Consider the following 24592-nt stretch of genomic DNA (forward strand, 5'->3'; position numbering starts at 1 on the left):
TCAGTTTTTTAATGTCCAAGATTGTAGAACCAGAGGCAGCTAGATGAGGCAGTGAATAAAGTGCTGGGGCTAGAGTCCAGAAGACTTGATTTCACATACAGCCTCAGACACTTACTAGGTGTGTGACTCTGGGCAAGTCACTACCTCTGTTTGGCTCAACTTCCTCAATTGTAAAATGGATTCTAATAGTACCTACCTTCCAGGGTTCTTGTGAGGCTCAAGTGAGGTATTATTTATAAAAGTACAGAGCACAGTGCCTGACATATGGACACTTGATAAAGCTTTCTTCCTTCAACCCTCCTATCTTTCCTTCTCTTCCTTTCTCCTTTCTACCTTCTTCTATGAGAATCCAGATGTGTTCTGACTAGGGCCAAACACAGCAGGATTGCTACTCTCTTATTCTGCACATTAAATTACTCTTAATGCATCCTAGAATAGCATTACCTTTATTGGCTTTCCATGTCATGCTAGATAATTCATAGCAAGCTTTTAGTCCCTTAAAATCATTAGATCTTTGATTAGAAGTTGTTGTCCTGCCACACCTTTCCCAAACTGTACTTCTGAGGTTAACTTTACGTTTATCCTTTCCATTAAATTTGTCCACTGTTCTAGCTTGTTCTGATATTTTTTATCTTGACTCCATCATCCAACATGTTAACTGTCACATTAAGCTTTGTGTCAAATGCACATTTGACAGGATATCTATGCTGTCATCTAAGTCACTGAGAAAAATGTTAAAGAGCACAAAGTCAAAGACAGAGGTCTTTCCTAGAGATTTCACTCCAAATTGACATAATAGGTTCTCTTAAATACTTAAATAAATGCTAAGTGCTCTTTGGTACTGCCAATTCAACCAGATAAAGTTTAAGAGGGTTAGTGATCTGTACACGGTCAAATAGCTAGGAAGTGAAAGAGTTAGGACTCCAACCCACATCCAGTGTTCTTTCAATTACACCACATTAAAGCTGTGTCTACCTGATATCAAAACAAAAGGTCCCAAAGTGCCACTTTCAGCAAAGCACTGGTCACGTGCATACTATGGCAACCCCTCCCCACACCTCAGCCTACCAGCTTGGCTGACTTCATTTCACTGATGTGACTAGTTTATTTTAATTTTTGTTGAACTACTCTAAACTCATATTCTTGTTCATTTTGGATTTCTTTTATAGTCATTTTATTTGACAGACAATTCTGCTTAACCATGTAATAATAATCAAATGTGGAATGTACTAAAACACAAAACAGAAACTATGTCTTTGTCAATTATGCTTATTGGCTAAGACCAGAATGTAAGAATTATTCTGAAATGACACCAAGAGACCATGTTAAAAAAACAAAACAAAACAAAAATAATGAGCTCTTCCAAAGGCTTTCTTTGAATGAGTTTTGTTCTATTGAAATCACATAGGTTCTTTTATTTCAGATGGGGAAAAAAACAACAAAGGACAGAAATAACATGGAACACAAAGTCAAATTAATTCACTATTGTTCTCTTTCCAACTCTGTCCTCAATTGCTACAATCTGTTCTCGTGGCACTTCCAACTGTCCAAAAATAAATAAACCCTCCCATCCACGATCCCTGTGCTATACAGAAGCAGAAGACAATCAGGGAGAAACTCAATATGAACACAAATGGTGTTTCAAGCAAACAATAGGACAAGCTTTGGTGCATCACTTTACCTGGAACACACTGAATTAAGTTGGCTATCATCGCACTGAAATGGGCCCGGATGTCTTTGAGAATTTCAACCTCTTTGTCATTTTCCGCCTCGAGCAACATGCGTGTCAAGTCAACGTATTCTAAGAACAAAGCTCCAAGTGCTAGTGTGTCCCTCTCTAAGGCTCCATTGGTGCTAGAATGAAGAGAATTGAAGCTTTTAGACAGCTCCTTATTAAAACAATAAATTTAGTAGTGAAGAGTCAACCATCAGATCCAATTAAGCTTGTTAACCCTCCCAGGATATAAACAGCCCCTTTTACAGGCTTAGGAATATACAGGGGGACAGTGAAAAATAGGATCACAAAACAGGGAACAGGGTGATCATGACCTCACCTGTCACTTATCACACCCGCATCAGCAAGAAGCTCAAAAATTCTCAGCAACTGGAGCCGCAGTAAATCCCGCCTTTCTCGGCGTTTCTTGTTCTGTTTAAAAAGAGGTCACATTGTTTACAGGCATAATCAAAACTATACAAACATTTTCTCAGGAAATAAAATATATTTTAGAAGAACAATGATAATAAGAATCCAGTCATGCTCAATTTTCTAAAGAAGTGAGATGTTGTTTGTTTTTCTGCCTACTTAATCCTGGCAGAAAATATTTGTTATTGTAAGTTGACAAAAAGGGAAAAACAGGAACTGTTTGCTATCATAAGGTGATAGAAAAAGAGATTCCTCCCCAATAAAGTTATAAAACAGAAATGTTAAGACTTAAATAGTCCCACTTGCCAGATGGGTGACAAGGTTTTTTTGGGGGGATTATTATATTTTTCTTTAACAAGACTTGTAATTTAATAAGTATAGGGAAGAAGTTCCAGGTGGGGAGCTTTTTCTCCCAATGCAGAATGCCACCTTAATTGGATCTTATAATGGACTATTTCCCATCCTGGGCCTTTCCTCTGAAAAACATAAATAACATATATAATACAGATTGAATTGCTGGTCAGCTCCAGGAGTGGGTGGGGGAGAGAAGAAGATAGGTAGACAATATGGATCATATGACTCTGGAAAACTTATGTGGACATTTATTAAAATAAAAAAATTAAATACAAATAAATGAAAAAATACAAAGTAATGTCCCTACCCCTCAGACCAATCTCAAACTTAAATGTGTCAAATCAATGAACAATGTAGCAATCTATTATTTACATAACTATCAAATATATTGCTTTACTAATTTTAGAGCCTATGTCTCTTGAGAACAGAAATAATGTCTCAGTGGGTGCTTAATAAATGCTATAACTTCTCTACCTATAGAAAAGGAATAGAAGTAAAAATGCTGAGATCCACTGCCAATGTCACGTCCATGTGATTCTGTTTTTGAGGGTTGACTTCACTTCATTTTACTTTACAAAAGTGTCTTAAGCAAGCCAAGAAGCTAATCAATTAAACTTACTTCTGGTCTTCGCTCCAATGCTTCTTTCATTAACGGATGGAGTTCTTCTACCAATTCTCTGAAGAAGAAAAAAACGACAAAAGACTGAAATCCATCATTGTGAAAAATAGGGATGGGTGATTGTGCTCTAAAATAGGGGGCATGGTAATGGCTGTATCTTTCTTTTGGGGTTTTTGGGACAAAACAAAGCTGGACACATTAAAAGAGAAGAACTGGACCTACAATTTAATTGTAAATTGGCATGGGGAACTCCCAGGAGAGAGATGCCCTCTATCAATGTAGTGTACCACCTAGCTGTCCTGTCATATATTCTATATGATAAACTTTCAATTGTGATGAGTCTATGAGCCCAGATTCTCAGATTTGTATTTTTATTGAATCTAAAGGTCCATCACTTCTGAATGGCAGTGTGAATACAACACTGTTATCAGAACAGGGTGGATCTTACTTGAATAAAAAACAAACCTTTAGTCAGTTGTCCAGATGTTTTGTATCTATTATGCCAGACATTTGAATGTGTGAGAATTTTTAGATTTTTAAAATGTTTTGAAGGCTTTTCAGAGAGAACCTTAGACGGTAAATCACTGGATTTCATAGACTACAATTTTCCCATTTAAAAAATTGTAATAAAAATCCTCTTCTATCATGGTTATGCTGAAAAGCTAATGAAAAACCTTATAAGCTTTTTACAAACAAGGTAACTACTCTTATGTGTTTTGGGCTTAAATCATCTATAAGAAAATTCTGGCTAACTGGTCCCTTAGTAACAAGTTATCAGCAATCCACTAAAAATTTAAGCCGAAAGGGCCTTTACAGATCATCCATTCTAAGTCCTTTATTTTACAGATGAGGAAGCAGAGGTCAAGGAAAGGAAGTGACTTGTCCAAGTCCACAGTGCTACTGAGTAGCAGAACTAGGACTTAAATCTATTGTTCTGACTTGAAATCTAGAAATTTTCGATTACTCCATATTAACCCGAATTAATAATATTTTTTAAAAGGTAAAGTTCCCTAAGCCTGATGGCTGTAGTAGGTCTTTTACAATTGCCACTCTTTTTCTTCAGATCCACTTTTAGCTGCTAATTTTTATAATCAAACTTTATTTTTGAAATATCTAGTATTTCTTTTCTTTTTCTTAACCCTTATTTTCCATATTAGTAAAACTCTAAGGCAGAAGGACAAGGGGTAGGCAAAGAGGGTTAAATGACTTGCCCAGGGTCACACAGTTAGGAAATATCAGAGGCTATATTTGAACCCAGGTTCTCTCGATTTCAGGCCTGGCACTCCATCCCACTGTACCATCTAGTGGCCTGGCAATATTTATTATTTCTCATGTACTTCTAGAGCCTTTTCTTTTTGTGCCTCCATGAAGATTTTGGAAAATATGTATTTTTTTTTGTTTTCCTCTACTATGATTTTTCCTCATTGAAGTCCTCAAAAACTTTATCAGCAATTTTCAAACAAAGGCTATATCATTACTTATCAGAGTGCGGTTAAATGGTGGATAGAGCTCTAGGACTGGGGTCAGGAAGTCTTAAGTTCAAATGTGTCCTCAGACACTATCTCACTTTGTGACTGTGAGAAAATGATTTAACCTTTGAATTCCTCAAATGTAAAATGGAGATAATAATAGTATGTATCCCCCAAGTTTACTCTGAGGATCAAATGAGCAAATATTTGTAAAGCCTGGCACATGGCTTGTTATTTTATATAATAAATATTATGATATATAATATGACAAAACATAATATAATGAATAATAAAAAATTAAATAAAAATAATAATTCTTGTTAAAGAAAAACAAAAATGGAGCAACATGCTTATAGCCCACAAGGCTTGAGTTCAAATATAGCCTTGTTCTCTTACTAGCTGGACAATCTTGGACAAGTCGCTTAATTTCTCTCAATCTTGGATTCTTCAATTACAAAATGAGAATGATATTGGCACCTCTCATACAGGGTTTACAAGGTTATTATAAAGATCAAAGAAGATGACATGCTAAGCATTCTGCCAACTGTAAAAGTGCTATATAAATGTTGGCTATTGTTATTTTTATTGTCAGCTGTGGATTGGTACAGAGTGCCATGGCCATCTTTTCTCATTCTGAAATTTTGTGATTCTTTGAGATATGAACATGACGTAGTTTGATGAAGTCTCCCTTTACAAGTAAATTGCTTCTACTGGAGACAATCTGACCATTTGCCTGGAGGTCCATGTCGGAATCTCAGAGCTTTCCATTCTCTTCTGAGAGGAAAAATATTTCATTTTTCAAAAGACACAATTAAGATAACTGTAAAAACGAAGGCATAATGATTAAAGATTAACCATGCATGGAGTTGTGCAGTGGTAAGCAAAGAGGACTTGCTCCATCAGATAAAATAAAATCAATAGACTTAAAACCTTCAGGTTCTCAGGGTCTACCAACCATAAATTACGAAAGAGGTGACTAAATAGACAGCAAATGTACAACAATATGCTATTAAAACAGTTAGGTTTAAAATGGATTCATTTCAGGACTGTACCTGAAAACAAGTGAATTTGTTCTTCCAAATCCTAATACCAGAGACTCTGTGATTTCAATGCTTTCAAGTCTCATCAAAGGCACCAATTGTTTCAACAGAACTCCCACAGATGGGGTACCTATAACCTGAAAAGTGTTTAGTAAAAGTGAAAAAGGTAACGTGTTAACATAGTGTCTTCGATTGAATGAATAAACAGTTATTTCATTTTTTAAACACTGAATCATATCCCCAAGGCATTGCCATTATTTATGGAAGACAAATTAAATATGGTAAGGTAGAAAGAATCTCTCCCCTAATATGGGAGAGAAATTCTATGATCTCATTGGATTCTCACTGATGATAGGTTCCCAGTAACTCAAAGCATAGTGAATATTGTATCATGGTGACCTTATTTTTACTTCCAAAATCTACAAAGTAATTGATCAAATAACCTAATTAAGGAATATCTTTAACTAAAGGTAAATATTAAATGAGCAGAGAGAGAAATGTGATATAAAGTCCAGAGGACAGAAATTTAGGATTGTAACAAATGTAACAAGAGCCAGCCATAGTACAATTGCCTCAAAGCCAGGAAGAACTTGGGTTCAAATCCTGCCTCTGATATCTACTGGCTATGTGACTGTAATCTCTCAGTGCTCTGCGACTGAGGGGTCAAACTAGAGAACTGAGTAAAAGGGAACCAGATAGAAGTATAACTGGGAAATATGTAATACAATAAATAAAAATACAATTCAACATAGAAAATATTAATTTGTATTTTTCTAAGTAAATATAAAACCTATAAGGATCCCTTTGCATTTGAGCTTGACACCACTCTAAGTTACAAAGAATGTATTGACGTGTATTGGCATAGGGAGTTCTGTCACCTGGGAGTTCCCTATATTAATTAAATCACAAATTCAGTCCTAATCCCCATTTCTTATAAATGTAAGTGCCAATTAGGTCTTTCAACAGGTTTTTAAAATAAAAAAGTTAAACCCATAAAACTTCTTAGTGTCAGTTCTAAGACAGAAGAGGGGCAAAGATTAGGCAACTGGTTAAGTGACTTGCCCAGTGTCACACAGCTAAGAAGCATCTGAAGCCAGATTTGAACCCAGGTTCTCAGGTCATTGAGGTCTAGTACTCTATACACTATGCTGTTACCCCTACTCAGTAGTCTTTTAAGAAAAAAATCTGTTAACACTTCTCCATTTCCATTTCTCTGCTTTTCCAAGAAGAAAAACACCAGGACTGTTCTTGTAAATTCTTGGCCTTAGAGCTCAGACCAGTGCAATTTGGAGTGTAGGATGAAACTCTAGAGTCCCAATTAATTTTCTATTTCTACCCTTAATTTTTTACATGTATAGGTGAATTTGGGTAGTACTATGAGAATCTCTAATGCACCAACAAAAAAGGACAAAGTTAGACAAGATTTAAATTCATATTATAAACATTTTGCTTGAAGATAATTCATAGGAAAAATATATACATACTGCAATTAACTTAGAACAAAACTACAAGGATGACACGTTACTGTTTGGATATTTGAGCAATAAAAAAAAACACCACCTTTTAATGTCTGTACTATTAAAAAAATTCATTGTAGAATCCCAGTGACAAGCACAATGCAAATGATCTAAAAATAAACGAAATCATTCCTCAGAATCATGCCATGTCACCTTGTTGTCATAGCTCACAGTGCCATCTGGAGTCGTAGCCATAATTTCAGGTGTAGACGCTCGCAAGTGTCCAGGGCTCATAATACTGGGTTTGGCAACTCCAAAACAAAGAATCAGGTAATTTCTCCACAAGGTAACATAGTTGTCTCCGCTGCTGGCGGTGCTGGTTTTCTTTGCATTAATGGGGCTACTGCAGATATTGAAAAGAAAATGAGAATGAAGTCCAGTTTCCTGGTTATCAGGAGCATCAAGTATTAAATGTAGAGAACTTTCAAACACTCATATTGCTTAACGAGGAAAAAATAAGTCATTTACAACTGGAAAATGCAAGATAAAAATTGGATTTTATTTTACTGAGCAAAAAGTACCCTATGATAGTCATCAGTTTCCCACTGGAAATGATGAGCTCATTATTCCTGATAAGAGAATACTATCATGGAAAAGTATAGATAGTAAAAGACTCACTTTGGATCCACCAAAGGCATCACCAACTGAAGCCTGGTAAAAGCGTAAGGCCAGGCATAGCTGAGTGCCGTGGGGCAGTGCTTGGGTAAATTCTCTTGTCTAAGGAAACTGAAGAGGCAAAGAACCCAGGGGTCCTTGACCGACTGGGCAAATATCCAGACGTGGGACGGGCTCTTGACATCATAATGGCTATTTACCAGGACTGCATTCCACTCTACCAACCACTGCAAATCCACATTGTGTGTCAGTGGTAATGTTGCCTGTTGGTAGAAAAAAAACATATTATTACCTGGCAATTTCTGACCTCCAAATCCTACTTTTTCTTGGAGGCCCTGCCTGAAAGCTACTTCTTCCATGATGTCTTTCTAAAGCACCTCGACAAGATGGGATCATCCTCTTCTCTATATTCCCAGGGCACTTGGTCCCAGCCACTCTCATATCCCTTCTTGCACAAGACTTAGAGTCTGTGTGTGTATTTGTGTGTCTCAGCTTATACGTTCCTTAGGGCAGAGATTGTTTCTTTTACAATTGTGTTCTATTCAGTTCCTCCAGCATTTAGGAATTCAGTAAAAGTATCTACTGAAGGACTAAATTAACCAAATCAGTAAATGAGGCAAAGTATCATCTCTGTTTTCTAAAAGTTAAGGATTTTTTTGACTTTTATTGATATATTTTATCCTTATATATGTCCTTCATTTCCAAATATCCCTTCTTCCATAGCAAAGAATAAACTAGAGAGGAAATAAAACAGAGTTCAGTAAAAACTAACCAGTGTATCAGCTCAGTTTGATACTATACAAAATGTTCTGCATCCAGATTCTCCTGCTTTGGCAGAAAAGGAAAAGAGGTGGCTTTTTTCATCTTTTCTTTTGGAGTCAATCTTGGTTATTATAATTACAGTGTTCAGTTTTGGCAAAGCATCATCTTTAAATGATGCCATTAATTTTTATGATAGCCTTTTAAAACACTACAAATTCTGAAAATCTACTACTCAACTTCTTAATAACCTTAGATAGAATCATGATAAGTGCTCTAAGACTTGATTTTCTCCCTGAATTAGTTTTATTTTTCCCATATGGTAATATTCTCTTTCCTTTGGCTTAGGGAGGCAATAAATTGGAATGGCTTTTATTAATGCCATTCCCCTGCATTTCCAAGAAAACGAGGCTGATTCTGATCTGAAACTCTGTATTATTTTTGCCCTGTGGCACCAAACCACAAAATCAGACATTTCAAAATACCTTGGAAGACAAAATAAAGAAATTCCTAGATTTCATCATCTTCAAAGTCAGGATGTTAAAGCCGAATAAAAAATAAATGAGTCAGATACTTCCAAGTTATAATCTCAATCTGGTGTTCTTTCCAAGAGACTACATTGCCTTTGGATAAACTGCTGACAGAGTCCAAGTGAGGTACTTAGATATACAAGATCTCTTGGCTCTCATGAGTTCCTGCATATGATGCTGTTATCCAAGTATCTTCAAGATGTGAATGCAAAATCCTAAATGCTTCGAAGATACACCAGGATCTAATTTAATTTACATCTGGAACAATATTTTATTTTGAGGAATACTCATTAACAATAGTAAACACGAGTTGTCTAACTTAGGAATCATACATTTTAGCATAGAGCTAACAACAGATCACTGTTAATGCCTCAGAGAGAAACAAGGATATTTAAACTATTGTGGGGTTTGTTTAATCTTTGTTAGAAGATCATGGAAACCTTGTGTACAACTTCAAGTCAAACATGCTTATATAACTATTTTCCAGTTATCTTCAGACAGATTTTCTACACTATATTCTCTACAATTATGGGGCTCTTTCTTGTCCATACCCAGGATGTTTGCCTCTTTCATTATTTACCCAGTTAGCATGGATTCCAACATTGTACTTCTAAAAACATCTTAAAAAAAGATGATAAAATGGTGAGCTGTGCAATGCTACTGTCCATTTGTGCAGAAAATTGAGAACTGACTGCATATTTATTAATGGGGAGACTACATTCAGGTGGCAATAAATCAGTGTCAAGCTAATAAAATCTCTTGTCTTGTCAAATTCTTGTTCATTCTTGTGGAAACTGTAGCTCTCAAAGAAATTAGTAGCATCAATTCTATGGCTCAAGAGTCCAGGATAAACTAGACCAATGTTAGGAAAGATGCTCTTGTTGTTATTAATATATTGCGAACAGGTTGATTAATCATCCAATAAAAAGCCAGAATTCTTCCCAATACTTTTCTTTGCCTCATTAGCAGGATTTGGTGGTGGTGGTGGTGGAATGCTTTTTTTCTTTTGGGAGTGGGGTATTTAGTTGAGAGCTACAAATTGGGAGTCATTAACAATGTGCAGTTAAAAGAATACTTACTGAATCTGAGACTGCTACGTGAATAAAACTTTCAAGTACAGAAGAACTCAGCTGATCCATGACATCAATCATAGGTCTGTCATCATCCTGCACAAATGGTAGACAATTACATTCCACAGTAAAAGAAACCCAACCCTTGCATCCCCTACCTTCTCTGTCTAGTTGATGATGCAGAACTGCCTGGAAGATGGTGATAAGGAATGTGTCTCCTAGGAGAGCTTGATGGTTGACTCAGGAGAGAGACTTACTTTTTTTCCTCCCTTTCTGAGTAGTCTCTTGAGCTTTAAGTGGAGATAATTACTAGACACAATTTATACTTCACTGAAAAAGACATGTACCTGACTGAATTTCATAAAACAATATATACTCAAGGGAATCTAAATAAAACTGACACTGTATACTGCTCATGAAAACTTTCTTATATAATTAAGTACATAGGACAGTGCCTAAACATAGTCTACCAGGATGCCTAACTTAGAACACATTTTCTTTAGGGGTTTAGATATTACTTGTTTTAGTAAGTGATCTATTTATTAGTTCGATGGTAATAACATGTTCAATATGAAGGATTCACTGATCTCTTCTCTCCTGTCCTCCACAATTAGAAATGCCCTCTGGACTTCTTTTATGAATAGTTTGAAGGAAAATGCTTTGGTCTTTTACTCTAAAGTCATGTGACTCTAGACAAGTCACTTAACCCTTTGCAGCCTCAGCTTCCTCATTTGAAAAATGGGAATAAAAAAACTCACACTACCTACTTCAGAGGTTTGTTGTGGATTAAGCATTTTGTAAGTACAAAAGCATTATACGAATGTGACCTATTTTTAATTTTTGTCATATTTTAATTTGCTGTCTACTTATGTACACAATTTTATTAGTTTTTTGATTTTTCAAAATTTTTATGTATTATTTGAATTTATATCTTATTAATCTCTTTGTCTCACCCAGTATCTAGAATAGAACATCAACAGAGTAGGTGTTTAATAAGTGCTGCATGAATAAATTCTTTAGAATATCTATGCTAGAGTGTGGCCATCCCTTAATGGAGAAGACCTTGTCACATTCAACAACCTAATGACTGGTTTCTCTCTTGTGTGGATATATATATATATATATATATATATATATATATATATATATATATATATATGCATATATGTGTGAATGTAGGTTTATACATACCTCTATACATGACATATCAAATCGTGAACTAAATGTTCATTTGATATCAATTGTTGCTGTTGTGTATAAAGATAACATGTTATTTTATGGGTTGTATCCCCCAGGCCTCAGTAAAGCATTTATTAGGTGTTTGAACATTTACTAAATTAAATGGAGAAAAGCCCCATGAAGGGTTACTTTGGGTAGGGAGGTAGATGGGAGGAGGTAGTGAAAACCCTTGTTTTTCATATGGGTGTTACACAGCTCAGCCTCTAGCCCTGTCCTCTAAATTTCATAAATTTTAATACTGATGAAGTATATTGTTTATGAAAACATTCCTTTATTTTAACTGTAAGTGGCTGGGACAATGAGTTTAAACTTAGTATATCTGGACTCCTAACCTAGAGGATATTTTAAGGCGTTAGATTTTACTTATTTTTCATAAGTGATCTGTTATCAGCTTTGCAGTAATAGCTTATGTCTCATATGAGGATTCGCTGATTTCCCCATTCTTAGTCCCTTCAGTTTGAAATGATCTTTTCTCTGATCTCACAGAACTTTTGACTTTTCTTACGAGCAGATTAGTGGAAAGTACTCTAAGTTGGATGGAGTCCTATGTTATCTTGAGTGGCATCAGAAAGTATTCAGACAAAGTATTCAGCTGAGGTAGCTTGGGGAACGACGATAGGGAGGAGGCGGAGGAGAAGGTCTTTTCTTTCACTCAGAATCATAGAATCTCGGAAAGGGGATGAATTTTGGCAGTCTTTTAGTCCACCTACCTTGGAGACTATTTGTTTTGTGGCATGGAAAGGGAAATCAGGCTTTATAATTATTCTCCCCCCAAAATAAAATGAATTATAAACAGAAACTAGCCTTCTGAAAAATAGGAAAGTTGAACCTTTAGAGTCATTCATTACATAGTGTTACTCATCACTTGTCATTAATATAGTTTTATTAGCTCTTTAGCTGTAACCTACTGATTTTAGACTAAAGAAGATTAAAATAAGTTGAGTTTCGATTTAAAAGCACTGAGATTTTATTAAGAGATTTTACCAAAACTGTTATGAATTTGATATTATACTTTTTAGTCTGACTAATATAGTTTATTGCTTTGACACACTTGATCTTCAATATTATTGCAGATATTATTATAGATTTTCATTATTATTGTAAGATTTCATATGTAGATATGTTAGTGAAGCAAGATTGTCTTTGTGTGTGTGTATATATATATTTATTCACAAACATAGTTAACATATTTATATGATATCCCAAAAGTTTTAGTGCTATTTTACATTTAAATATATGAAAGTTATATTAAGGCTTTTGGGATACTCCATGTATACACGCATACACACATATGTATACATATGCAGATGTAAATATTTGTATATGCCTTCTATGTGAACTGCGCACTAAAAGATTAAGAGTCAAGATTCATAACATGAATGAATTTTAAAATCCTACCCCTGTCTATAGGATACATTTTGTGTCTCCAATTAAATTGTAAACAGATCTCTCTTCTCCCACCTGAAGAGTGAGGGGCTGGATTTTTCTTTTATAACTTTTTCATTGAACCTACCACACTTGAGCACATAGTAGGCCCTTGGTGAGGAAATGAATGAGTAGGTGACATTTGGTATAGAATTCTGCCAAACTCTGTGATCTGAATTTTTCAGCATGTCATGAGTAAGATGAGTAGGATGTCTGACTGAAGATATTGACATTTTTCATCTAATGTGGCAGGATGTATATAAAAACATAAAAGCAGTTTATAGGGTTTTTTTAATGTTAACCTCTGAATTATACCCGAAGATTCAGAAAAAAAAATCCCATACCTCTGGCTGGCCCAGGGCAAGAAATAAAGCTCGGATTTCTTTGAGTATTAAAACGGCTAGTTTGCGTGTGGCCACCTGGAAACTGCAGAGTAATACAAGGGCAAATCCTTCCACGGCGTGTAGTACACTGGAATATGGACTTCTTTCTGTTGGTATTCTATGACTGGATCCATTTGGTATTAGCTGGAATAAAAAAAGCATAGTCCATTCAGGAAACAAAAATATCACTGGTAGGAAAGGAAGACAGGATTATATTTAATTTTTTTGGATCATGTAATACGTTCAGAAACTGTCATTGTAACATAGATGTAAGCTAGGTGTCATAGATTCATAAATATCATAGATCCCTTTTGATTTTTCTAGACTTACTTCGCAATAATTCCAAATGTATTCAATCAACTGTTGCTTCTAATGAGAAATATCTTTTTCTAACTATCAATTAATCAATCAATCATCATTTATTGAGTGACTATTATATGCCAGGTCCTAGATTGGACACTGAAAACAGAAAGATGAAAGTGGAATAGTTCCTGCCCTCAAGGAATTTATACTCTATTAAGAATAGTAATTTGCATATATGCTGTAATAGATAAACAGAAATGAGGTAATTGGGTAAGAGGCACTGACATCTGGCCAGATGGCCAGATTAGCTCTGTTGCATAAAGAAGATAGAGTTTGAACTTAATGTTAAAGAATTCCAAATTTTTTTTTAAAGAGACTGATTCTCACTATTTTGTCCAAGCTAGAAGTATAGCGGCCATTCACAGGTCTGAACCCATTATTTATCATCATGGAATCTTTGACCTGCTCTGGATCCAGTGTGGGTCAATTTGTTCCTCTTTAGGTCCCCATTTCCAAGGGCTCACTATATTGCTGACAAACTTAGTTTAGGCACCCAATAATTCTATTGCAGTTCAGAACTCATGAATACCAATAATTCACCAGCCTTGGCTTTTCCAGTAGCAGAGATTACATGTATATGCTACTAGCCTTTAGCTAATTGGATATATATTATTTAAATATTGATTATCAATACATTTAAACATTAACTTAATTATTAATTTAATATTGTTAAATACTAATAATTTTTAGGGCAGTGAAATAAACCAGACTTATGATTTCATAGTTTTGGGACTCGTATGTGAGAAAATAAAATCAGGTTGTAACCTTCTCTGCAAATGAGAAGTAAAATGACTTACTCAGGGTTATTCAGCCATTATGTGACTGAGGCAGGACTTGAATCCAGGTCTACCTGGTGTCAGGGCCAGATCTCTATGTGCGTTGTTGCCTTCCTATTATTAGCTATATTTTTAATAGCAAATAGAACAAGAGATGTTCCTCATAATGCCTTGGAAAATGCTCACGGCTCCCCTGGTTTGTTTCATTTGGTAGCAATAGCCCTCTCCCCCTATTTGCTCACTGCCTCGCCAATCAACACAACTTTTGATTCACTCCACTTAGGGAAAAAGTAAGAGAGTGATGAGTTATTTTTTGCTCTCTGGGAATATTTGACAAATAGACAAGTACACTTCCTACAAATGACCATTAAATAGCTGTGTGGGTTATGAACTTTTATATACCTTTCCAAGGTCCAGTCTAAACCAAAAACTCCTTAATACTTAAAGATTTTTTTCGATAACAATCTGTGAGAAAATTCATTCTTTGAAATAAGCAGCTTTTTGTTAGAATCATCTCTTGGATTTCTTAGTTCTATTTCCAGGGGAAGAAAAAATAGTTCATAAGTGGCATAATTGGACAAAGCCCTGGGCCTAGAGTCAGGAAGAGAATCTTTATGAGTTCAAATTCAGCCTCAGACATTTATTAGCCGTGTGACTCTGAGCAAGTCACTTAATCCTGTCTGCCTGTTCCTCATTTATAAAATGATCTGGAAAAGGAAATGGCAAATCACTTTAGTGTCTATGCCAGGAAAAGCTCAAATACGATCACGAAGAGTTGGATGCAACTAGAAAAACAACAAAAGAAGGGAGACTGGACCTGGGTAGACTTATACATGAATGGAGAATTCTTCTGGGTTGCCATCTATGCAAATAAATAAAGGTAAAAACTTAATTTGGAGGAAAAATAATGAAGACAAGACTGAGCAACTCCTTAAATAGCACCAAATTTCATTCTCAAAATCTACCTCTGAACTTCTGATCTTGTTGGCTTGTTCATACACTTTGCCTTGAGTCTGGATGACCAGTTTCCACTGAGTAAGTAACTGGAGCAGCAATTTCAGGGATGTATCCAGGAGGGTGTGATGCATGTCATTGACTTCTCGAAGAAGGAAGTTGGTGAATCCAAATAGGACATCTTCTCTCCAGTCTGTGAAGTCAACCAGCAGCCCCTGAAGGGAATTCTGGGCAATGTGTCGAAGTTCATCATCCATGTGAATAGACAGCCTGCAAGATGAAAAAGAAACAAATAATTTACTTTGTTCATTTTTCATATAAATACCATGTAAACCATAGGTAAGTCACAGCTTTTCAGTGCCCCAATCACCTCCAGTTGCTGATTTGCCTTGGGAGAGGAAATTTCCTGATTGGAATTTCCTTATAATACCAATGAAATCACAGATGTGGTCCAAAAAAAGCCTAAATAATCTATTCAACTGAAATAAATCAGTATAAAACAATCTTATTTTAAAGATGAGATAAATGAGCCTAACAGTTTAAGTGACTTCCTTGGAAACACGCCTTTCCTCTGAGATTACTTTCCAGTTACCTTGTATTTATCTCGTAGCGATGTACATAGTTGTCATCTCCCACTTTAGAAGATGAACAGCAAGAGGGCAGGGATTGTATGTTTTGACTGCATGCTTGAGACATTGTAGATAGTTGATACTTTTTTTACACTTTGTTTTCATAACTTTAAATTAACAATTGACTGTATTTCAATAGCCAATAAGGAAATCTTTTTTATTCTTAAAGGATGTTGTAATTCCTCATTGGGTGATTCCCCTCCCCACTTCTCAATTGAGGTGATTTATCCCTAGGTGATCCTTGCTTCAGAAAGGAATTGTATCTACTAAGCCCCAAAGTTTTGTTTCAGGAACAAAATTTATAAGGTTTTAGCCTGGGTGTCTAAATTAAGGTACGAGTCATAAATCATCTACCTTTATTTGCAGGCAAGACTCTCACTGACTATATCTCTCTCTGTTATTGACTAATGACTTAAAACATAATCTCCAACTTTAACCATGACATCAATGTAATCTCTTATAGGACACCGAGCATATCTTGGGTACTGATGAAGTGACTGGTCATAAAAAAAGGCAAACAAAGATACTCAAAATCAACAATTAACGCCATTTAATGGTCTATTTAGATGTACTTTTAAAGTAAAAGCCAGTTTCTTCAATAACCTTTCAAACGAGATTAATTTCACACTTCACTCAGCACAATTTAAAATCTAGACTCTGTTTCTAATCTCCAATCACATGATAAGACTGAGTGCATCAGGCTATCCCAACTACAGGTTAATTCTAATGGGAGGGCACCATTCTTTTTTTCTTTTTTAAACCCTTAACTTGTGTTAATCTGTGTATTGGCTCATAGGTAGAAGAGTGGTAAGGGTGGGCAATGGGGGGTCAAGTGACTTGCCCAGGGTCACACAGCTAGGAAATGTCTGAGGCCAGATTTGAACCTAGGACCTCCTGTCTCTAGGCCTGGCTCTCAATCCACTGAGCCACTCAGCTGCCCCCCTTTTTTTTTAAATAAAGAATTTTATTTTTTTATTTTTATTTTTTTTAACCCTTACCTTCCATCTTGGAGTCAATGCTGTATATTGGCTCCAAGGCAGAAAGAGTGGTAAGGGAGGCAATGGGGGTCAAGTGACTTGCTCAGGGTCACACAGCTGGGAAGTGTCTGAGACCAGATTTGAACCTAGGACCTCCTGTCTCTAGGTCTGGCTTTCAATCCACTGAGCTACCCAGCTGCCCGGAGGGTGCCATTCTTAACTGATGGTATTCACATTTTTAAGAAACTCTGGCTAAACCCCAGCCCTAATAATGTAGACATTAACTGCATTTCAACCAGAATTCACAAAGTACCTACTGTGTGCATAATACATCATCTTTGTACATGCTTGGAAATACCAACTAAAGAAAAACCTACTGGAAAAGAAATTTCCAGATTGCTGTGGCAAATGAAGTCACAATAAGTAATATGAATGACTAATATATAGTACATTGTAGTTTATACAGTGATATATCTACACATACACATATGCACACCCAACACTGTCTGCATACATATACAATCTACATATAGTTTATATAATGCGCGCTCTCTCTCTAGAGCAGTCGATAACTGCAACATGCATACTAATATATATATAAATATATATGTAATTCTTACAACAAAAAATAGGTAGGATAGATATAAGATAGCTAGTCTAGATATTATTGGGTTTTTTTGTTTGGTTGTTTTTTTTTTAAACCCTTAACTTCTGTGTATTGGCTCCTAGGTGGAAGAGTGGTAAGGGTGGGCAATGGGGGTCAAGTGACTTGCCCAGGGACACACAGCTGGGAAGTGTCTGAGGCGGGATATTATTGTTTTCTTAAGGAGAAGCAGCCATAAAGTAGACAAGTGTCTTATCTTAGGTCTCTCTGCAAGTAGAAAGGCAAAACTATTTTTCAAATCCCAGGCCTTTTATCAAACACTAAATCCATTACTCTGTCCAGTACAATTTCTTGCCTTTAAGAAATAAAAATTGTTTTTCAAGAAAAGAGCTGGCAATCACTCCTTAATTAACAAGAGGAAGCAAACTTTGTACTGTGAGGATGTATATTCTGAATACCCTTGTTTTTGTTTTTATCTGAAAATGTTTATTTATTTAATTAATTTAGAATAAATTTTTTTCCATGGTTACATGATTCATGTTCTCTTCCTCCTCTCCTCCCACTCCTCTCTTGTAGTCAAAGAGCAACTGAATAGCCTTGTTAATGAGGCTTCTCCTTCTCTCTGTTTGGAGACGGTAGAAGATGGACAAGAGAGAGTTTCTCCTAGACCCTTCTTTAAGGAAGACATCCAAAGCAGTCATATCTTCATTCTTGACCCAGCTACAGTTCTCTGGATTTTCCTCATGTCCCAAATAGGGGACCTTTATTGCATCTTTTCAGTATTGTTTTCCTCTTATTAGGTTGTGAATGCTTTAAGAACAGGGACACTCTTTTGCCTTTCTTTGTATGTTCAGTAATTTATTATAGTATCTGGCACATAGTAGGCACTTAATAAATGGTTATTGACAAAGTGGCAAAAGATGGGACCATTTTAGAGCTTCTGAAAAGCAATTTTAGTAACGAGAGTCTTAGATAGGATATGGATATTCAGGCTCCGAAACTTTTACTAGCTGCCTTGCAGGGGTTATACCTAAACCTAAATGAAGGCACAAAGAGGTCCATAACAGTTAACTACTAGCCTGTGGCATGAAAGTATGCTGAATTAAACCAGCATGGCTGACATAAATGACAGCTGTCCCTTTCCAACCAGCTGGCATGAGAAGCGCTAAGCAAAGCAGAGTATGATTACAATTGTTCAGATCTCCATGCACAAATGCCACTGCATTCTTCAGGAGCTGCATGTGCCAGGGAAAACAGTCCTGGAAACCCTCACAGGAGCGATTTAGAACGACTGAGCTGTGTGGTCACAAGAGCATGTGCTCCTCTTACAAGGTTGTTACTGAATAAGTAAGGGCACAGCTGCTGAATATTATAAAAAAGGGAAAAAAGCCCAGACTTTAACAAAGTCACCTTCCTAACAAATCAGACTTGGGATGAGTCATAGAAAACATTAGCTTGAGGTTAAATCAATTCAATGAAACTCTAATAATGCCTTACTGTGTGTTTGGTGCTTGGGAGTCGGGGAGATACAAAGCTTAAATAAACCAGGATTTTTGTCCTTATGTAGCTTATATTCTATATGACAATCTATACAGAGTTGTAAACCAAAGTGCTACAGAAGATCTAAAGCAGGCGTTCTTAACCTAGGGACTTCTAAGGAGCCTGTAGTTTGCAGCAGGGGGCCCGTAAACTTGGATGGCTAAAACAATTATATGCTTATTCTCATTAATCTTTGATTTCCTTTGAAATCCTACATATCTGATTTTATGCATTTGATCCAAAGGTTATGCAAGGAGATCCATAGGTTTCATTTTATTTTAAGGAGGTCCTAGCTTAACAGAGGGGCCATGACATAACAGAAAAGGTTAAAAATCCTTGTTCTAAAGAGAAAGACTGTTACCACAGAGGAGATCAGGGAAGACTTCCTAATGGAGGAGATAGCAGTTGAGCTGGACTTTTGAGAACAGGTAGGACTCTAATAAGCAACATGAAGGGAGTAGAACATTTCTGAGATGGCGAAAAACGTAAGCAAAAGCATGGCAGTGAGACTATGCTGTATCACCTAGACTCTAGGTCCTAGAGGAAGCTTAATTATTGTTTGTTGGGGGGCAGCTAGATGGCACAATGAATAGTGTTGGGCCTGGAATCACCTTCCTGAGTTCAAATTTGGGCTGTAATCCTGGGCAAGTCCCTTAACCCTATTTGCCTCAGTTGCCTCATCTGTAAAATGAGCTGGAAAAAGAAATGGCAAACCATTCCAGGATCTTTGTCAGGACAACTCCAAATGGTTTCATGAAGAGTTGACATGACTGAAACAAATGAATAGCGAATTACAAAACTGGACACTGAAGGGAACTATAGATAAAATTACTCTCAGTGATTATTTGAGGAATGGAGAATGGAAAAAAAGCTAAAGAACTGGAAGGAGGACAATGTCCCAGTTTTCTAAAAGGGAAAGAATCTGAAAAAGAAAAAATCTGAAAACTTTGGGTTGATCACCTTAACTTTGATTTCTAGATAAATTAAATTCAGGAGTCATCTGCCTAGAGATGTACCTGAACTCATCGAGGAAGAAAGTTTAGAGAGAGAGGAAAGAAAGAGTGGCCTGAGCAGAGCTAGAGAGGATCCCCACCCTTAGAGTGAGAGTCAGAGAATGCAGACAATGACTGAATGAAGGAGATTGAGGAGGATCAGGCAAACAAGGAGGAGAAGGACTAAGACAGAAGGAAGGAGGAAAGTGTACAGGAGAAGGCAAGGTCAGCAGAATCAGAAAAGAGGCGAGAACCCATCTCATAGGGCTGTTCTAAGGTTCAAGTGAGATAACATATGTAAAGGGGGTTTACAAATTTTTAAGTACTATATAAATGCAAGCCATTATTAACCTTCAAAAGGGGATTTACAGTTGAGTGGTGGGGTCAGAAATTAGATGACAAGGGCTTGAGAAGCAAGTGAGGAAACAGAAACCTTTTTAGACTTTTGATGGTGAGGAGAAGAAGTATGGAACAATAGTAAGAGCAAAAGGCAACTTTACATAAAGTTTTCTTTTTTTAAAGAAAGAAGGAATTTATAGGAAGCGGGGAGTCAATGGATAAGAAGACATTACAGATAATAAAAAGAGGGCTTTAATAAGAACTTGCCTTTTCAAGTGGGGGGAAGGGAAGGAGAGAGAAGGAGGTAGAGAATTTAGAACTGAAAATCTTTTAAAAAATGAATGTTGGGGCAGTAGGTTGCTCAGTGGATTAAGAGCCAGGGCAGATACAGGAGGTCCTGGGTTCAAAGTTGGCCTCAGGCACTTCCTAACTGTGTGACCCTGGGCAAGTCACTTAACTCCCACTGCCTAGCCCTTACCAATCTTCTTCCTTGGAACCAATACACAATATTAATTCCAAGACAGAAGGTAAGGGTTTAAAAAAATTGAGTGTAATTTTTTCATGTAACTAAGAAAATAAAATAAGTACATATGCAGTTTGATGTTGTAAATATGGATGTACTATTAAACAATCACCATACAAGAAGTCTAATAGCACAGAACATCAATGGGAAAATATTATAAACAATTTCATTAATACTTTATGTAATAAACCACCAATCAAATTACTTGGTTAAAAAAATTAGAAACATCCATAGTTAGAACTCTGAGAAACCCACCAGAGGCCCTATTAACCTCCTTCTGGGTCTTAATTAGGATTAACTTCTACATTCCCTATATCTGAGACTCAAATAGCTCCTGGTAACTTGAGAACAGCATTGATAGATACTTATCAGACAACCACCTTGGAATGAGACACAGAACTGCCGGCTGGGCAGGAAGAAACTTGTCATGAGTTTACACACTTGAAACTTGTCATTGTATGAAAGAAACTTGGAGGACTTTTAAGAAGCAGCTTGTTTATTTATTTATTCTTAGAGGGGGCTGTTTTTTGTATTGGTTGTGCATATTAATAAAGGTGAGTATTCATTGAAAAATATCCATCTATATGTTACAGAGGTCTGGAGGCAGGGAGAGGGGGAAGATTCATAATACATGAACTTTTTAGTCAAGTAAGAGGTCAAGTTCTTTACTTCAAGGGGTCAGGGGAAGATGAGGGATAGAAAGTCTGAAGATAGAGGAAACTGCCTGGAACAGCTGCAACATGTAATAGAGTCATACAGGGAAGGAAGAATAAAAGGATGTTTGTAGAGGTCCCAGTAGGCATAACTGAATGACTGAAACCAGAATAGGTTCTCTTCTCTCTGGGAAGATTTGAATGTGATGCTATTTGGGGAAAGGAAAATATATAGTTTGATGTGGTCTCTTCTCCAGATCCAAGATTTTGGGATTTTCATATCTATTGCTATGAATCCCCCATGGTTCCCTTCTTCCACTGTTGAGTTTCTCTTGAAATCTTCATTGTGAGGAAAGGCGAAGACTACACATCCTTTATTCTACAGACTTTGCTACCATGTTTCTATACAAGTACTCCCTTCTTTTTCCTCCCCTCCCTTTTAAGTTTGGTGTTTTTTTTTTCTTTCCTCATTAGGATGTAAGCTCCTTAAGGGCAGGAATTATCTTTTTTCCATTTGCATTTGTATCCTCAGTGCTTAGCATAGTGCCTGGCATATACTAAGTGCTTAAAAAACCTTTGCTGACTTGACTTGACATGAACACAGAAGGCTGTGTTGAAAATATGTCATTTCAAGTATATATGTATGTTCAGTATTACCTGAGCAAGTTTGAATATTGAATCCCATAAAAACAGAAGGGTATATTGGGGAAAAGCATGTGCTACTGCTACTCTGTAGTAAACCAGGGACACTCTCTGTACTTTGGATTCAGATAGATATCTGAGCACTACTTCACATCACATTATCATGAGTAAGGGGCCTGTATTTATGTTAATTTAATCTTCAAAAATTAAAATACATTTCCACAGCATTTGATAGGCAGATAATAGTGGGACTTCTAAAATAAGAAACATACAAATATTGATTCTATGGAAAAATATACACTATTTCATTTGTGTCCTTTGAACCCCTAGAATGATCTGAACATCCCTATTTTGTGTGATCTTCTAGATCAAATCATGTGTTTTAACTGAGTTGAGCTGACTGAAGTTTTCTATAACAAAGGCTCTAGAATACATTCTGCTAACCATCTTTGCCATGTTCTTAATTAAGACTAAGAGCCTCAGGAATATTTATTTGTTCTTGTGACTTATAAAAACAGCACCCATTGCCTTTGGCTTTGTAAGAATGTATATAATAATAAACATGCTACACTAAAAATAGCTTCTGCATTCCAATGAAGTTGAATAGAATTCCCTCCCCTACATGACTCAGGCTTTGTTAGATTAAGCTGTCAAAAGAATTGTAAAGATTGGTCTTCTACATGGACTAGGCAGATCCTCTGCCTTTAGCTTGCTGGGTGAGAGAATCCTATAAGATCTCAATGTAGGGTCACCACTGACAACCACATAGGTTTTAGAGAACGGAGAAGTTGAGTCATTGGATTACTGAGTCCTCCAACACTACCAAAAGGACTTCATCAGAACAAGAAGTAGAAATATGGAATCTCTTTCTCTCCAACATTGTACTAAAGAAGAGAATATAATCTGAAAAAGTCCTCTTGTCTGTTTACCTTCAATAATACATTCTTCATTCTTTGATCTTTCGTTGATCTACATCTAGCCCCCATCTCTTTACCCTACCAATTTAGTGGAAGGTAACAACATAATCCTCCAATGTTAAAGAAGTTTGGACTGAGCAAATAATAATAATAGCTGCCCTTTATACAGTGCTTTAAAGTTGGCAAAAAATTTCATATACATTAACTACCATCAGCAAAGCTTACACTAATATCCTATAATGCCTTTGGGTGAAAAGAGGAAATTAATTAAAAAGTTCACATTAAGTCTACAGGAGGAAAAGAGAGACAAGATTTGAAATCTAGCATAATGCTAACATTTCTTGAACTCCTGTAGGACCTCATTTTATGTGACAATTATATTCTGAGATCCTTTGTGTAGGTTGAAAATCCCAAAGAACAAACCCCATTATTTAACAGTATTTCTTACAAGGACATATCTAGGCCCTTTATAACTTTTCTTAGACTTATCTGAACTACCAGCATCACTACTCTTGTACTTTGAGGCCATTATTAATAACTAAATAGCATTAGTGAAAAGCACTGCTCTGTCTTGGATATGACTTATTACAAGAGAGACACAGGCAAAAACTGAAACAGAGTTAATGTTTGGTGCAAAATAGTGTAATGACTCACATTAATAATTCTCAGAGACAAAATGAGCATGATTGGACAAACTGTTGTGAGACTTATGCCACTTGGGAAAATGGTGTTGATTTAGCATTAATTAAATTATTTTATTTTATTTTTTAATTTTAATTTAATTTTAATTTTATGTATTTTTCTGCCTTTTTTAATTGTCAATCACATATACCAGAATTTGCATGTGTTTAGTTCATGTAAAACAAGGTCCAATTGTACTTAATATGTGTAAGATGTCAAGCTATATACTGAAGAGAACAAAAAGATAATTAAGTCATGGACCCTGCTTGAAGTGAAGTGTAGTGAAGGGGCTAAACTATGTTTATAGGCAATATAATATAAACCAATAGTGCAAAAGTACATTGGAGTTGTTCAAGAAAAGTTGAATATATAATGGTTGATGAGAAGGGGAGATCATTTCTTGTTGGCAGAACATCCAATGGCTTCATTGGATGAGGAGATGGTATTTTAGCTAGGCTTGGTTAGGATGAATAAATATCCTTTCAAATTATTGATTAATCATCTAACTTCTCTATTCATTCCAGTGATTCCCAAATGCCTCTAGGATTAAATACAAAGTCTTCTGTTTGGAGTGTAAAACTCTTTTACAACCTGGTTTCAATCTACCTCTCCAGCCTTCTCAAACAATCCTCTCCATCACACATTCTATGTTATAGACAACTTGCTTTTCTTACTATTTCTAATAATTGTTTCTAATGTTTCTAATATATTCAACTCTCTTGACTCCATGCCTTTACCCTGGCCATTGCTTTCTCTCATTTCTGAATTGCATTGCTTTCTTTCCTCTACCCTCAGAATCCTCCATTTTCTTCAAAGATTTGGCTCAAACACTACCTTCCA

At 36.1% G+C, this 24592-nt stretch overlaps 1 protein-coding gene across 1 annotated transcript in view; it reads right to left on the reverse strand.

Moving 5' to 3' along the window:
• Nucleotides 1-24592, reverse strand: part of FRY (FRY microtubule binding protein) — a 322040-nt gene that overhangs the window by 129095 nt on the left and 168353 nt on the right. The window contains exons 18-26 of the mRNA XM_044668276.1: nt 15268-15526; nt 13125-13307; nt 10126-10212; nt 7761-8020; nt 7296-7485; nt 5638-5762; nt 3117-3174; nt 2055-2146; nt 1682-1854 (exon numbers count right to left, since the gene is read on the reverse strand). Coding sequence (XP_044524211.1) covers nt 1682-1854; nt 2055-2146; nt 3117-3174; nt 5638-5762; nt 7296-7485; nt 7761-8020; nt 10126-10212; nt 13125-13307; nt 15268-15526 — 1427 coding nt within the window. The remainder of the gene's footprint in view (nt 1-1681; nt 1855-2054; nt 2147-3116; nt 3175-5637; nt 5763-7295; nt 7486-7760; nt 8021-10125; nt 10213-13124; nt 13308-15267; nt 15527-24592) is intronic.

This window comes from Gracilinanus agilis, chromosome 3, assembly GCF_016433145.1.
Source record: "Gracilinanus agilis isolate LMUSP501 chromosome 3, AgileGrace, whole genome shotgun sequence".
Lineage (NCBI taxonomy): Eukaryota > Metazoa > Chordata > Mammalia > Didelphimorphia > Didelphidae > Gracilinanus > Gracilinanus agilis.